Source organism: Hemicordylus capensis, chromosome 9 (assembly GCF_027244095.1).
Source record: "Hemicordylus capensis ecotype Gifberg chromosome 9, rHemCap1.1.pri, whole genome shotgun sequence".
NCBI classification, from domain to species: domain Eukaryota; kingdom Metazoa; phylum Chordata; class Lepidosauria; order Squamata; family Cordylidae; genus Hemicordylus; species Hemicordylus capensis.
This window is the reverse complement of record NC_069665.1, coordinates 8,849,964-8,867,567: the sequence shown is the minus strand read 5'-3', so window position 1 is coordinate 8,867,567 and position 17,604 is coordinate 8,849,964. Positions and strand designations below refer to the sequence as shown.

At 44.0% G+C, this 17,604-nt stretch overlaps 1 protein-coding gene across 1 annotated transcript in view; it reads left to right on the top strand.

The window, feature by feature from the left end:
* The window catches only part of CDYL2 (chromodomain Y like 2), an 86,982-nt gene that overhangs the window by 46,953 nt on the left and 22,425 nt on the right, over positions 1-17,604 (top strand). Inside the window, exon 3 of the mRNA XM_053271343.1 lies at positions 16,291-16,508. Coding sequence (XP_053127318.1) covers positions 16,291-16,508 — 218 coding nt within the window. The remainder of the gene's footprint in view (positions 1-16,290; positions 16,509-17,604) is intronic.

The following is a 17,604-nucleotide window of genomic DNA, read 5'->3' as shown; positions in this document are numbered from 1 at the left end:
TCATGGGCTAGTGGTTGTGTCTCTTTAAGGGCCGCGTTTTCCACCCAGAAATCAGTCCTGATTTATTTTATTTTATTTTATTTATTTGCCATATTTATATCCCACCCCAAGCCTACATCTCTGGGTGGCTCACAATAAAATACAAATTACAACAAAATAAAAAGGCTTGCCAGTGTTCTATTGCAATTCATGGAATGCCTGTACCAAAAAAAACTCACCCCTGTTTTATAGCAGCTTCATATTTTTATTGACATCCCTTTGTTCTGGTATTGTATATAGAAGTGAGAAGGAGTATTCATAACTGCCAGATCTTGTTCATCTTCTTACTAGGCCAAGCAATCCCAATATCTTCATGGTGTCCTTATGTGCAAGTCCACTCCAGCTTTCAAATATTTTTGCTGCTTTTCTCTCAATCTCTTGTTTTTCTGTTATATCTTTTCAAAGATTATGGGATCAGGATTGAGCACACTGTTCAAGAAAGAATGTAACAGCAATATATTAGTTTCAGTATATGCAGTCTCGCTTTCTGCAGTCTAACCCTTCAGTAGCTTACTTAACTCTTGTTTTACTCACTCAGCAGAAGTACTGAGATGATCTGTAGAAGCATCCAATCTCTTTTCCTGCTAGAGTTTCATTTCCAGCACAGCAGTTTCTCCCTTCTTGCGTCATAGTGCCTTATCCCCAGTATTCATTTGGGTGATCTGAAATTTCTTTCTCAGGCTTAGAGGGGAAGTTGCATTTGTTTGGGCTATGGATTTCCCAAAATCTCATCTTCTCAAAGGCATTCATAAGACCCCATTAGGACAACCCTTTGTGTAGCATACACGGTTGAGCCCAGGGTTTGCTCAATCCAAGAGGAGTTTAGTTTCTGAGCTCTTATTAAATCTGCTGTTTTGGTCCCTCTGTGAGGTCCCAGGGTCATGAAACTGATTACCAGGAAATTTAGGACTGACAAAAGGAAATATTTTTTCACACCATGCATAATTAATCTATGGAATTCTCTGTCACTGGATGTGGTGCTGGCCACCAGCTTGGTTGGCTTTTAAAGGGGCTTGGACAATTTTAAAGAGAGGACCAATCAATGGCTACTAGATTGTGAGCCCTATGCTTCCTCCAAGCTCAGAGTCAGGAAGCCTCTGAATACCAGTTGCAGGGGAGCAACAACAGGAGAGAGGGCATGCCTTTATCTCTTGCCCATGGGCTTCTCAGAGGCATCTGGCGGGCCACTGTGGGAAACAGGATGCTGGACTAGATTGGCCTTAAGTTATGTCGTGTAACCCGATTTTTCAGCAAATAGCCATTCGTCTCTTGCCATTCTATAAAGGGTGGCCACCGTCTGATCTTCTAGCACCTCTGTTTTAGTAGGTTTCTAGACCTATGACGATCTCTGAGCCGTTAGCCCTGGTTGACTTTTGCTTGGAGGTCAACAAGTAGAAAATCATATAGTACCTTATTAGTCCCATTACATGCTATACCAACCTTTGACTCATAAGTTACTCCTGAGTTGTTGCTCATGTAAAAATGACACCTTAGTGTCTCCTTAGCTCATTCCAATTGTACACGAATACAATGAATATTTATATACTGCTTTATTTATTTATTTAAAATATTTATACCCTGCCCCTCCAGTGCACTACTGCTCGGGGCAGCTCACAACAATAAGATAGACGTGAGATACAATAAAAGTAGTAAAATTAACTAAATTAAACCCCAAAAAAGTTGTTGGATTAAAAACCACAGTCATTATTAGGTTCAAATTAAAGGTTATTTTAAAAAGTAAAAACTGAAAATTATTCTTCTTTTCAACAGAAGTTCTCATAGCAAACTTATAACATAGATATTTTATTTATTTACTTACTTATTTATTCAATTTCTATACCGCCCTTCCAAAAATGGCTCAGGGCAGTTTACACAAAGAAATAATGGATCCCTGTCCCCAAAGGGCTCACAATCTAAAAAGCAACATCAGATAGATACCAGCAACAGTCACTGGAGGTACTGTGCTGAGGGTGGATAGGGCCAGTTACTCTCCTCCTGCTAAATAAAGGGAATCACCACGTTTAAAAGGTGCCTCTTTGTCAAGTCTCGCCTCCTGTCATACTAAATTTACCCATTTAAGTCTCACCTTTTAAGTCTCAGCACTTCTGAGGTCAGAGGCTGGTGAGCTAAATCAATCCAAGTTACAAAAGTCACCGTGCTGGAGAATCAAAGATTTGTATTTGTATGCAGACATACAGACTTGTAGTGTTCCATTGTTTTTAAAAAATGTGTTTTCTAACTTAAGTCGCATGGGAAATTTAAGGGAATGCCTAGACATTGTTAGACTACAACTCCCATCATCCCCAGCCACAGCCATTGTAGCAGGGGATAATCTGAATCATAGGCCAAGAACATCTGGGGACCCAAGTTCAAGAACCCCCCTGCCTTAGAGGAAGAGCTGGGCATTAGAAGTAATGTGGAGTTAAGCCAAGATGCCTCCATTCCTTTGACAAATATTGACAGCTCCATTATTCAGAATTTATTATGGTCTATTGACCAGCAAAATAAATACAGAAGAGAATTCAGACAAAACACATGGCTTAAGGAGTGTGCAAAATTCAAGTATTTTACAACAAATACAGACAGCTGCAGAAATGAATTTAGCTGCTTTTTCGATAGCTAACCAATCTTGAGCTGATAAATGTTGAAGGATTTCTATTCCTCCATAGGATTTTGTAGCCTGAAACACCAAGGTAGAAGGATATTCCTGGGTGGTTTTTGAGTACACTAACCAGCAGACCCCTTACAACGTCTCTTTAGATGAAACAAATTCTCCTCTTCCCACTCCATTCTCTTCTCTCTCTCTGCATTTTCCTGCCTCACTGCCTTTGCTCAGGTCTGCTCAACCCTGCCAGCAGCAGAAAAGAGAAGTGGAATCTCTTTGATTCCTACATCTTTGAGCCCAGGGTTCGCTGCCTTGAAAGCTCTTGGCTTGCGAGACCAGCATTCCAGATGTCTGCTCTGCCGCCGAGCCAAAGACGGGGATTTGAAGACAGACAGAATAAAACAAGGTTGTTACTACTATTAATAATAATAACATCCAATTGAGAAGGTCACAGAAAATGAAGAGGCAAAAATCCTTTGGGATTTTCAAATACAAACTGATAGGCATTTAGTGCACAATACGCCTGATCTGACAGTCATTGAGAAGAATCAGGTTCTAATAATTGCTATTGCAATCCCAGGGGATAGATGAATCGACAAAAAACAATTGGAGAAAACAACCAAATAGAAGGACCTTCAGATTGAAATTGAGCAGCTCTGGAAAAAGAAAACAATAGTGGTGCCAATAGTTGTTGGTGCCCTTGGTGCAGTACCAAAAGAACTTGAACACCATCTCAACACCCTGGGCATCAATAAAATTACAACACATCAACTACAGAAGGCCACACTATTCATAGTGTGCATGAATACTACGACAATATCTTTAACTCTTTTTTAGTTATCCTAGACCCTTGGAAAGGGCCCAATAATTAAAGTACCAAATCCAGTCAATAACATCTGGCAGACTGTGTGTCAATATCATCATCTTCTTCTTCTTCTTCTTCTTCATCATCATCATCATCATCATCATCTCAGGTCCTTGGGAAGGACTCGATGTCTGGATAAAACAAACCAGTCAATAACACCTGTCTGATTGTGTAAACAAGAAATAATAATAATAAATAGTTAATAATGCGAATAGTTGTATACTGCTCTTCAACCAAAGTTCTCAAAGCAGTTTATATTTAAAGTTCTCAAAGCCACTTGTTTGTAAGGGAGAGAAGCTATAGAGAAGAGGAGGAACTAGATAGACTACAGAGTCAGAGAGAATATGTATAGACGTGTTGGAAAAACCAAGGTCTTTGCTGGAAGTGAAATGGAGATCATGAGAACACTCGTTAAGGAATTAATGCTGTTGATGTAGCTAATCTTTATTTCTAAGGATAAAAAACTACATTATGCCAACAGGGTATATCTGAAAGCTATTAAGGTTTTAAGAAGTCGCCGCTGGTTGTGGTTGCTCAGCTGGTGGTGACTCAAAACTACTAGACATTTTCTAGGGTTGCCCTGGGACTTTAGAAAACACTCTCAAACAAAATTAGAGCCTCCCCTTCTCTGGATCTTTTTAAGAGCTTCTAATTTATAGGTTTTTTAAAAGTTTAAAGTTTTAAAGTTTTTATCTCTATGTTAAATTGTTTTAACTGTGTTCATGTTTTAATTGTTGTGTTTTATATTGTGAACCGCCCAGAGATTTGCATATCGGGTGGTACAGATATGTGCCAAATAAATAAATACATCAAGCTCCAGTTAGATTTTTTAAAAATGCATTCATACTGGCATTTTTATGCTGCTTTTCGGTCACATCATGATCCTCCCCAAAGCGATTCACAGCCAGAAACAAACCCAGAAGCTGGTTTTAAGTCAGTTGTCTTGGCTTTCACCAAAGAACCCCAGGGATTGTGACTTTCCTGCTCTCAGAGACATCTGGCTGGCTACTTTGGACAAGATTTACTTTGGTTGGGTCCCAGAAGGCAATTCTTGTGTTCTTTGCTGGAGGTGTTAAGAATTCGGCCTGTGCACAGGATGAATTATCATCCCAATCCCAACCTTGGCCGTTCTTGAATCGTGCTAACAATGCAGAGGATGATCAGGATGGCATTGATATGACCATCATTATCGGCTCAGTGCATTGGGATGGGGCAACTGACCTACAAAGAAAGTGGGTTAGGCACCATAGTGGCAGCATTTCAGATTGCTGCCTTTCCCTCCATGGCACCATCCCATAATGCAGTGTTCTTCATTGTAAGGTCCGGGGGCCACTAGCGGCCCCCATCAACCCTAAGTGCAGCCCTCTGATGAATTGTTTCTTGGCCCTATGTGGCCATAGCTGAATACTCTGCACAGTCCTACTGGCAGCATGCAGTGCAGTGCTTGCCCAGTTCCGGTGGGGCTCCTTTAAGGAAAACGGAGCCCTCTTGAAAGCCATCTTGGAAAGCGTGCATGGAGTACTGAGAAGTGTAGCCCTTCCTAGTGCTTTCCTCCTAGAGTTCTTAAGAGAAGGTTCCTTCTTTCTTAATAGCCTGTGCTGAGAAAAGTGCACTACTCTGCAGAGGTCCGCAGAGTGGGAAATATCTCTTATATTGGAAGTTTTTTGCCAAACAGTGAAGATCACTGCTGTAATGTGTCAGGACTACCTTGATACATGACATTGCAGCCTTTTCCTGGTACATTACATATAGGTGCATATAGGTTTTCCTGGTGCATATAGTTACGGGACGCTGCCATTTTATTTCAGTAACACACCAGGTGCATATAGGGAGGTACAATGCATAGTTACAGGACGCTGCCATTTTATTTCAGTAACACACCAGGTGCATATAGGGAGGTACAATGGAAGGAAAGGTGGCAATTTGAATCACTGTCACTGCTGGAAAGCAGCCTCTTTCTTTGCAGAAGCCAGCTCTTCCTTTAAGGCAAGCCCCACCTCCACCCTGTGATGCTTTTCAATATCATACCGATACGATTCGGTACGATCCTTTTTAATACCATACCGATACAATTTGGTACGATCCTTTTCAGCACCATATAGATAGGATACACTATGGTATTGAATGGGCTCCCGATGTGGGTGGAATTTGTCCCTCTCATCACTTCCAGAGAAAGATGCTCCCTTAGGGCTTGGACCCAATTATTGGTCCAGCTCCACTAGGAATTCCCTATCAGAGATATCTCGCCTCCTTTCCAGGACTACAGTTCCCAGGGAAAAGTGTTGCACTCAGAGAGACTTCTACGGTGACCCTCTCCCCCGATGGTTAGCCTGGCCCTCATTGACAGACAGTTGGAAAGCACATGCACATGCATTTTGCTAGTAATCATAATTACTAGGCTTGTTTATTCAACCAGGATTAGGGTCGGAGAAGTCTCCTACGCCTAAATTGGGAGCTGAACATGCTGCCATTTGCCAATCATCTGCAACATCATCCATGTGCCCTATCGCCCATTGAGATCTTCTGGAGAGGTGCGTCTGGGGTTGCCACCTGCTCGTCTGGTGGCTACTCATGGACAGGCCTTCTCTGTTGCTGCCCCTGGGCTGTGGAATGCTCTCCCTCGCCCTTCCCATCTCTGGAAATTTTTAATAAGGCACTGAAGACATATTTGTTCACCCAGGCTTTTAATTAGAATTATAGTTTTCATACTTTTGATGCTGGGTTTTAAATTATTTTAATGTTTATATGATTTTGATTGTAAACTGCCCAGATACGCAAGTTTTGGGCGGTATAGAAATATGTTAAATAAATAAATAAAATTTAAAGCCAAGGCTGGAGGAGGAGGATGTGATAGTGTGGGAAGCAGCAGCTGGGTAGGAAAGGTTGGTCCCACCCAGAAGCTTTACCCAGCTAATGATTGAGGTAGGTCTCAGTCACTGAGATGGAAGGTGGTCTTCTGAAGCAACCCAGGCAGTTGCCCTTCTAGCTCAAATACAACTACAAATACAACGAATGAATGATATATTTATTTCATGATTGGTTGTTGGCTTCTGGTAGATGAATTATTTGTTTTGTTTATTTAATTTTGGGGTAGGCTCAGCCTCAAAGCTTTATAGGACACTTTGACACTGCTGCTCTTTAGAAAGATAGATCCACTGATTGTATTCTTTTTGTGAAAAGACTTGAAAAGGTTTCTCATTAAGAGTATCTGTCAAGAAAACCTCCATTGTGGATTCATGAGGAATCGGATATAAATGAACTGCGACTGACAAAGATCACAAAATGTGCTATTTAGTGCCACACATTTTGGCTGAGTTTAGATGAAATAGGAAAGAGAACCCTTTGCCTCCGGTTTCCGAAGCTGCACATCCGAACTCGGCAAAATGGAGGTGAGGGCAAAACGGGACCTGCGGTTCACCTCGCCACTCTACTATGTACCTTTGGTCAGAGTGCAGTTTCGCTGCCCTTAACTCTGGTTTTGCGGTGGGAGGAAGGGTTTTTTTGTTTTTTGTTTTTAATTATTTATTTAACACATTTTTACACCGCCCAAAACACAAGTTCTCTGGGCGGTTTACAAGAGAATAAAAACAACCAATAAAAAGATCAAAACATTTCAACAATTAAAAGTTAAAAGTTAAAACTATTAAAACACAATTAAAACAGTATCTAATTAAAAGCCTGGGTGTACAAATGTGTCTTGACTGCCCTTTTAAAATTAGTAAGAGATGGGGAGGCTCTTATTTCAGCAGGAAGTGTGTTCCAAAGCCTCGGGGCAGCAATGGAGAAGGCCCATCCCTGACTTCCTCCCTCACTCTGGCCCGATTGGCTTCTTGTCCTTCTGTCAAGAAGGAAGCCCATACAGCCAGCTTCCCTGCCTCTCTGCAGTCTCACTGACTGCAGAGGGGCCCCTCTCCCCAACATCCGAACATGGACAGGGAAGTGGGGTAGGGGTTGATTTGTACAATACTTGAGTTCATTGCATCGTGCTCTTTGTCCAATTGTTCATGTATATACTCTCTGAGTTCATTGTATGGTTCAGTTTTCATATTATTTCTCTTACTCTAGTACATTCACTCGTGCGTATTTTTTCAGCATCTTATTGCAGATAGTACTCACTATACTGGTGTGTACTAGGGATGTGCACGAACCGTCCAACCAGATGGTGCACATGTGTCGAGCACTTCCAGTTTGACGTTGACTGGGGCGGCAAGGAGGTACGCTGCCACCCTGCGCCAGCAATTTTGGCCAGAGTGCCAGGAGGGGAAACGCAGTGGCGGAGGAGGGAGAGCACCCTCCCGGTCTCTTAAAGGTAAACCCCTCCGGCCACCAAACCAAACACCATATCTCCAAACCGGTTCGGCGTTCCGGAAAAGGACCGAATCGGGCACATCCCTAGTATGTATGTACACCATTCTGTTTGAGTACCACCCCTTCTTGTTTCCCAGTTACGAAATTAGGACAAAAACCTCCTCTACCCACACCATCACATCCCAGTATAAAAAAGAAGCCCAACTTTGCCCACAGGCTCACCATTTAAAAGCAAGAAGCATGGGACACAAAAGGGTAAGTGATCAGTCGGAAAGGCTAAGAGCTTTCTTGAGTGTTATTCTGCTCTCAGTGGCCAGTCAAACTGAACTTAGAAATCCAGCCGTCGATACTGCCATGCCAAAAACGCACACGTTACTTCTCCCAGTGTTTTGCTATCAGCCAGCAAATGTCAGAAGTTCCCTTTGGTGCCGCCTGCCCCACGCTGGCCCAGCCTGTGATAACGTACAGAACATCTGTTGAGGTTTCTCAGTCTCGCAGCAGTATTCTGTCATCTTCCATTGGCATTTGCTGTCTTCTCTTATCACTTTGCTGCCTGCTTCTTTTGTGATACTGTAATTGAGAGTGATTGTTTTGTCAAGCTGCTTGACAGCCTTTAAAAAAAAAAATCCCCTTAATTGTCCTTCTCTGTTTCTCTGTTCCTCTCTCCCCCATCCCCATCTCAGTCTAATCTTCAGTACCAGGGGTTCTCAAACCTGGGTCCCCAGATGTTGTTGGACTACAACTCCCATCATCCCCAGCCACGATGAGCAAACAACAATGGCCATTATTAAAGTAAAGGGGCATCATCCCTCCTTTCTGCCTTTCCAGCAGCAGCTCTCCAGGGAAAGATGGGTTCTCTCCAGCCTACCTGGGGGACACTCTGCTTGCAGACCAAATGCACTTCCACGGACCTGCAGCCCTCCTCCCTTCTCATTATATGACTTTGTTTATTTGATTGATTGATTGCTACATTTATATTCTGCTCTTCCTCCAAGGAGCCCAGAGTGGAGTATATAGTTATGTTTATCCCCACAACATCCCTGCGAGGTAGGTTAGGCTGAGAGAGAAGTGACTGGCCCAGAGTCACCCACTGAGGCTATTCTGACGATCACCAGAAAGCGGGCTAACGGACCCTAGCCTGCTTTCTGGTACTGGTCGGAACCACCGGGCTCGCGGGTGAGCCCGGGAGTTCCAAGGCAGCTAGCCCGCCTAAATCCCCCTCTCCTTGGTTAACAGAGCGAGCACTCTGTTAACCTCGTTTATTTGCTCGTATGCCACCGCAGTGCATGGCAACACACGAGTAGAACCCCGGCTGGGAGGCTACAAGCAGACTCCCGGTTCTGGGGGTCCCCCCAGAATCTCCCGCACACTTGTGCGGGGCTTCCTGGGACTTCCAGGGGCCGAGTGGCCCCCAATCCCTGGAGCCCCCACCAGCTCCATGGTGGAGCTGGTAGTCGTGTGGGCAGCTGATCTGGCCACCCAGGGCTACATGTTTGATTGTCTGCGGGGAGGGCGGGCTAAGCCCGCTCCTCCCACAAACCACTGCGAGGCGCATCACACCGCTCGTGTGAAGCTCCTCACTGAGTTTCATGGCTGAATAAGGATTTAAACTCTAGTCTGCTCTCTAATGTTAAGATCTCCCATCAGAACTGGGGTGGGTGGGGAGAAGTATATACATTTAATGGGAAACATTTTGAATTAAGTCACGTGGAGGGGTGAATGGGTTTTTTTAAATTATTATGTGTTACATTTCTATCCCACTCTTCCTCCAAGGAGCTCAGTGCACATGATTATGTTTATCCTCACACAACCCTGTGAGGTAGGTTAGGCTGAGTGGGGATTTGAACTCAGGTCTTCCTGACCTTAGTCCAGCACTCTAATCACGACACCGCACTGATTCTTGTATAATTATACGCATGCATGAGGACCAAACATGCAAGTAGGTCTTTGTTCATGAGTAGGTTTTTGTTCCCAGGGAAGTCCCTGGCTGAGGGTGTGCTTCATGCCTTGATAGCCTCATACTCTCCCTGCCATCAGCTGCCAAAAAGACACTACCATCCACTGCATCTACAAAAGAACTGCTGTTTCCTCTGTGGTGAACCCCCACCATATTTGTCTCCCTCCCCAACAAGCATGGATCCTATTCCTGTGCCCCATGGCTTCTGTGCAGTTGAAGAACTGATGGATGCCTCACAAGGTGGCCACCTTTTTCTCATGATGGGATCTTTGGGGCCTTCACCGGGTGTCTGACAGGCTGAGTTTTTACAGGTACAACTTTCCCCAAGCGAGGAAAAGGCTGAACTTGTTGAATTTCTACCTTCTGTGCATCTCTTAATCATCAGTGTGAAAAGGTGAGGCGCCTACTGCAAGATGGCCAGTTGCAGTGTCGGGAATTACTTTCCCGACACCTTCGTACCTTTGCAAGGTAGCCTCAGGTCCTCTCAATTATTTTCTCTGCACCTTTGCACCTGTTCTCTCTGCACCTCCTCAGACAAATCTCATCTTATTGCTTCTGTTGGTCATTTTGTGAGGTTCAGCGAGTTGGCACAATTAGAGCAGACCAGGCTTTCTCAAACGGTTCCCCAGATATTGTTGGACTACAGCTCCCATCAGCCCCAACCAATGGCCATTTTGGCTGAGGAAAATGGGAGTTGTAGTCCAACAACATCTGGGGACCCAAGCTTGAGAAACCCTAGGTTTTTAGGTGCATGAAATTGCAGAAGAGGGCAACCAAGATGATCAGGGGCCTGGAGACGCTTCCTTATGAGCCAAGGCTATAGCATCTGGGGCTTTTTACTTTGGAAAAGAGGCAACAAAGGAGAGACATGATCGAGGTGTATAAAATTATGCATGGAGTGGAGAGGGTGGATAGAGATACATTTTTCTCCCTCTCTCACAACACTAGAATCAGGGGTCACTCCGTGAAACTGAAGGTTGGAAAATTTAGTACTGACAAGAGGAAGTACTTTTTCACAGAGCACATAATTAATCTATTGAATTCCTTACCATGGGATGTGGTGATGGCCACCGGCTTGGATGGTTTTAAAAGGGGCTCAGATAGATTCATGGAGGACAAGTCTATAAATGGCTATGAGTCTAGTGACTGTGGGCCACCTCCAGCCTCGGAGGCACGATGCCTCTCAAATACCAGTTGCAGGGGAGCAACAGCAGGAGAGAGGGCATGCACATACCTCTTGCCTGTGGGCTCCCCAGAGGCATCTGGTGGGCCACTGTGTGAAACAGGATGCTGGGCTAGGTGGGCCTTGGGCCTGATCCAGCAGGGCTATTCTTATGTTCTTATGAAATGCACAAAACAGCAAAGCACATGCTGCATTACTATCCCACTACACACCGCTTCACTCTTTTCCTTTCTCTCCATGCCATAATGGGTCTCCTGTGGCCCTGCTATTGGTTGGATCTTCTGTCCTCTTGGAAGACTGCTGTGAAGTTAACAGCCTCTTTTGTCACCTCTTCAACTTTCCCCACTAGGTTCACACTTTGAACAAACGAGGAAACAACAAATAATGATGATAGCCTGATTGATGAGAGCCGCTTTTGTTGTGTCAGATTTCCCCAAAGGATTAATCGCCTGCCTTCTTCCTTTTCCATCGGTACTTTCTGCAGCTGTTGCTTACTCCTCAACAGCATGCAGATTTCTAGCACAGGTGGCTAGATCAACCTTCCTCCATTGCTTGCTGCCTTACAGTGCTGAGAAAAAGTTTGTGAACCCCCTAGGATGCTCTGTATGTTGGCACCATTTGTATTCAAAACATGATTAGATCCTAAGCTAAACCCTGATAAGAGAGAAAGGCATCACCAATGAAAAATTGGGCAAAAAAGATATATGTTGAATATTCACTCAGCCACAAAAATCCATCAGTGGAAAAAGTATGTGAACCCTTCATTCAACAACTGGTGGCACCTCCTTGAGTAGCAATAACTCCAACTAAACATTTCCTGTAACTGGTGATCAGTCTCTCTCATCGGCTTGGAGGAATCTTGGCCCATTCTTCCATACAAAACTGTTTCAGCTCTGCAACCTTTGAGGGCTTCCTTGCATGAACAGCTGGCTTCAGGTCTTGCCACAACATTTCAATAGGGTTTCGGTCAGGACTTTGACTTGGCCACTCCAAATCATGAAATCTCGTCTTCTTCAGCCATTTTGTGGTAGACTGGCGTGAATGTTCAGGGTCGTCGTCTTGCTGCATGACCCATTTTTGGCTCCTCTTCAGCTCACGGACAGATGGCCTGGCATTGTCCTCTAGAATTCTGGCAGAGCTTAGGAACATCGGAAGCTTGAGTCTGACCATAGGTCCATCTTGCTCAGTATTGTCTACACAGACTGGCAGCAGCTTCTCCGAGGTTGCAGGCAGGAATCTCTCTCAGCCCTATCTGGGAGATGCTGCCAGGGAGGGAACTTGGAACCTGGATGCTCTTCCCAGAGCCGCTTCATCCCCTAAGGGGAATATCTTCCAGGGCTCACACTTATAGTCTCCCTTTCATATGCAACCAGGGTGGACCCTGCTTAGCTAAGGGGACAACTCATGCTTGCTACCACAAGACCAGCTTCCGGAACTAGAAGTGGGGTACTAGGAAGTGCCTAAAGGGGCGGGACTTCCAGAGGTGGGATTTATATGCCAGGACTGCTCGGGCCTATTTAGGGGAGGACTGGCCAGTGATGAGGAGCTGTTTCCCCGGTGCTGGGCAGGTTAGGGTCCTCCCGAGAGAGGCCCAAATTCAGGGTATGCTTACTTGGAGGAGGACTCAGGGTGCATAGTCCCAAGAGACTCTGAGGCCAAACAGAAGGGACCAAATCCAGTTCCTCATTGAGCTATCTCATGGAGGGGACCCCGAGACACAAACAGATAGATAGACACACGCTGGTGCTGTCTGGAGGTACATGGGCTGAGCACCACCAGCAGGAAGCTGCAAGGGGTGATGGAGGGCAGTAAAGACCTGCCCTCTTCACATTAGGATGCTTTGACATTTTACCTTCTGCTGTGTTTGAAGGCAGGATTTTAAAAGTCCTTTATGTGGAGTGGTTATGTCCTTGCAAGTCAGGTCCTACTGAACAGAATAGAACAGAACTTTATTACGGTCATAGACCAATATACAAACAATGCATCTTGTAAATAATTTTTTTTTTAAAGAGAGAAATGTATAAACTACTTATGAAATGCATTGCTAAAGATCAGATCAGGTTTTACAGATTATAAAACAAAACCTGGCCACTATATTAATAAGTTTTTCATCTGGGTTAAGTAATAAAAACTTCAAATAAAAATCATCAGAGTGTCCTAAAAACTTAGACAGTAAGGGGGAGATTAATCCCAAGCGGGCTTCCTTTAAAAAATCACATTGTAAAATTGAATGTGTACTGGTCTTCACTTGGCCAGAACCGCAAGGGTAGAGGTGGGCAAGGAAAGGGATGCCATTGAACCTGCCCTCTAAAATGGCACATGGAAGGACGTCCATTCGGGCCAATGTCAATGCACGTCTGAATTTGGGGAACCTATTGAGACATCATCCCAAGTGTTCTTATACTGTAGTTTCTACAGGGACATTCGTTATGAATTCATAGTGCCCCTCCTAGCAAATTACCCTGGTCGCCTGGATGAATTCTACGTTAGCTATCTTTTATCTGACAGTGATGACAAAATTACTTATGCAGCTGCTAAGTTTTGTCTTGCCGCCATTAGAATTCAAAGTAAGAGTGTACCTGTATAGTTAGATTTTATAACTACCTGGATTAGTTTATTGTTTCTGTTCGAGCTGGGTAGATATATTCTTCTGATCAGTGACCGTAAATAAACAGAACTGAACTGACCTGCTCTTTTCTTTCTTAAAGCTCCCACTCCCAACCAAGGCTCGAAAAACCAGGGTTTGAGCATACCCCTTGAACTTTTCAGGTGGCACAAATAACATTACTGATCTTCCACTTAGCACTTGCAGGAGCAGGGGGAGAAAAACGAAACCTCATTAGGAACTTCAAACAGGATCTTATGAACTGGAGAGCTAATTTAAGGGATTTGTCTGTGTGATTAGTAATCGCCATCCATAATCACTATTTCACCAATGATCTCTTAGTAGAGCTCCATTAAATTTGCTGCATATTTGACTCATGAGAAAAATTAATTAAAGACTGTTTGGAAAAATTTGTAATAAAATACAAATATATAAAGCCTGCCTGCTTAGACATTATTAAATATTTAAAGTAACTTCTTAATGTATTAATAAACATAATTGTGGAAAAGGCAGTGGGTGTAATATATAAGGCGAAAATGACTGGGTCTGGGAGGTGATGTTTAGAGAGGTCCTTAATAAGTAGTTGGATTAGCTGTCCAGTCTCAAATCACCTTGAAATCTTTTTTCCACTGGCCTCAAAAGCAGATAATCCTGAGCCCACTGATGTTAACTGAAAGACTTCATCGCCTTTGGTTACTCCCAAAGAGACTAATTTACCTTGCATTCCCATGGCAATCCACCACCGTTTTAACTAAGCAAAGATGAATCCAATCTACGAAACTCAGATCCAGGTCTCAGTTGTACATCTTTTGCTTCCCTTTGCAATTACACCAGGCTCTTCAGAGCTGATGAAGCAGATGAAAATCAGTTTCCATTCCATCTGAATTTCACCTATTTTCCTTTGATTTCCGTTCCGCACTCTCCCACTAAAAATGCCCAGATTCTTTCTTCTGTCACCTCCCACCCTCACAAAATTACATTTAAATACTGGTCCTATTCAGCTGCAGCAGTCCACTGGGAAGTGGGAAGGATCTAGAACCACGTGTTCCATCATGGATTTTGACCACCGAGGCATTCGGTAACATCCTTATGAGCAATTTGGTCCATTCAGCCAAATGATGGATTTCAGGCTTTGTATAGTATAATTGACCTTATTTATTTGGGACAGTCTCTGTTTTTTCTTGTTTCTATCCCTTACAAATCACTTTTTTCCATTTTGACCTATTTTGACTTGGGGGGGAATTCAGAGTTTTAACTTTTGAGACGGTTGAACTCTGAAAAATGACAATGGTACTAGCAAAAATGTTGACAGATGTCTTGTTAAAATTTTGTTAGTGGTACTTAGTGATCCTATGATACTTCAGGGTTCAGCCTCCTTCTCAGCATTGCTAGAAGTTATATCTCTGAATGGAGAATGGATGCACCTTGTTCCTAACACATATAAAGAGAAATCAGGGGTTCTCAAACTTCGGTCCCCAGCTGTTGCTGGCCTACAACTCCCATGATCCCTAGCCACAATGGCCATTGTGGCTGGGGATGATAGGAGTTGTAGGCCAACTACAGCTGGAGACTCGGGTTTGAGAACCCTGGTGTAAATGGATGCGTATGAACATTAAGGCATAAGGCATAATGCAATGTAAAGATTGCCAGTTCATTCAGTCCAATTAAGAAGGAATATTTTGCCCTGTTGTATGACCTGACTAGCAAGCCAGAAGCTGCCGGATCGAATCCCCACTGGTATGTTTCCCAGACTATGGGAAACACCTTTATCGGGCAGCAGCAATATAGGAAGATGCTGAAAGGCGTCATCTCACACTGTATGGGAGATGGCAATGGTAAACCCCTCCTGTAATCAACCAAAGACAACGACAGGGCTCTGTGGTCACCAGGCGTCAACACCAACTCAACAGCACATTTTACCTTTATTATAGGGCCATTATGTATTTCTACTATATCTTGACCAGCTTTGCCTTCTTGGCTTTTAAAGTAATTGAGGACGGGCTATTTCAGCATCAGTGAACACAATAGACAGCCAAGAAGTATCCTCACAAATCCTTCACGTATCCCACTTCCTCCACCATTACACAGAGTGGACGGCTCTTCATTTGTTATAAAAATAAAGGTGATACAAGCAGTGACTTTGTTTTCATCTGTGAAATGTTGGAGGCTGTACAAACTAGTACTCATAGCTGTTTCTGTTTCCTGTATCGCAGTCTGGAGCATTTAGTCACACAGCTAATAAGAAAAACAAATTGCATGCATCTCCAATCCCCTCTGCTGTATTGCATTGTATTATTAATCTTTTCTTTTTTAAAGGTGGGATATAAATGGACAAAATAAAAATAAAGGGTAACATCCAGCCCCAATTTAGCACATGCAAGTCCCATATATGTCAACTGCAGTCCTTTAAGCAAATGATTTCCACAGAAATCATGCTCAAAATTAATATTTCCTAATGAAAGAAGTGCCAGACAGGACAAGAGGCTGAATTTACCTTTTCTCATGGCAATGGATGACTTCTATTGATCTCTGGGGGAGGGGGGGAGAAGAAGTTGCAGTTAGAGAAATACTTTGAATTACGCCCCCTCTCCAGCAGAGTAAGCAAAATTCAGCAAAGTTGCGGAGACATCAAATGAAGCTGTGGTCAGTCAAAGACACCGATGTTTGTCTCTTTTTGGCTGTGCAGACATAATTACATGTGTCTCTTTTGGCTCTTTGCATTTGAAAGGTTCTTCTCTGGCTAACGGAGGTCTGAATCTCCATAGCACTGTGAAAAGGAAGCTGGACGGAGAGAAGGATTACGTCTTTGATAAGAGACTAAGGTACAGCGTGCGTCAAAACGAGAGCAACTGTCGGTTCAGAGACATTGTAGTACGCAAAGAAGATGGATTCACACACATCCTCCTGTCCAGTCAGACCTCAGATAACAATGCACTGACTCCAGAGGTATGCAGGTGAACATCAAAGAGAAAGCATCCTGAAAAGTGGGAGATTGATGATAGATGGAGAGTGAAAGTCAATCGTCATTTGTATTTATGATTTCCCCCTTTGTCCCAATGAAGGAGCTCCCCTAATGTTTCAGGTCTAACTTCTAACCTTTCTGCCTCTATACTTTAAACCAGGGCTTCACAACTTTGTCCCTCCAGCAGCTGTAGAACTACAACTCCCATTGCCCCAAGCAGCCATGGAGCGAGGCTGGCGGTGGCTCGTGTTTGGCCGCCACAGCCCCTGGCCCACACCCACATCTGACATCAGATGCGGGGGCCCAGCTAGCCAAGCCCCCGCGTCTTACGTCAGATGTGGGGACGTGGTCTCTCTTCCAAAAAGGGCCATGCAGCGAATTTGAAAAACAAATGTATCTTTGTGACATCAGATGCGGGGTGGGGGGTGTCGGGGCCATGAGGTGCGGCCCCTGATTGGCGGCGGCCCGGGTTCTTTGAACCCGTTCGCCCAATGGAGGCTCCGCCCTGACCCCGAACCATAGTCAGGGATTATGGGAGTTGTGGTCCAGCATCTGCAGGAGGGCCAAAGTTATGCAGTCCTTCGTTAAACAATGCTAATGGAAAATGAGACTGGGAGGCTGGCGATTCAGAATCCATTCACTGGTTTCTTTGTGTTTCTCAAGTCCTAAACCAGAATCCTAGGTAGTTCTCACATTGTTTGTTTTTTTGTACGATTTATATACTGCTTTTCCAAAAATGGCTCAGGGCAGTTTACATCAAGTATGGCAGTGATGTTTTCCTGCCGTATTTGCAGGATTCTGGTTGGTTTCTGATTGTGTCCCTAAGTGGTGAGACATTGAAATTACATTCTGAAATGTTTAAGCTTTCAGTGGTTCTTCTGGATGAGGTAAATCTCACGACCTTACCTCTTCAGAGGTAATAGGACATGCAGTCCTATGGTAGTCATCAAGCACTGAACATTCATATGTGAACCAGCCACTGTCATAAGAACATAAGAAGAGCCCTGCTGGATCAGGCCCAAAGAGGCCCACCTAGTCCAGCAACCTATTTCACACAGTGGCCCACCAGATGCCTCTGGA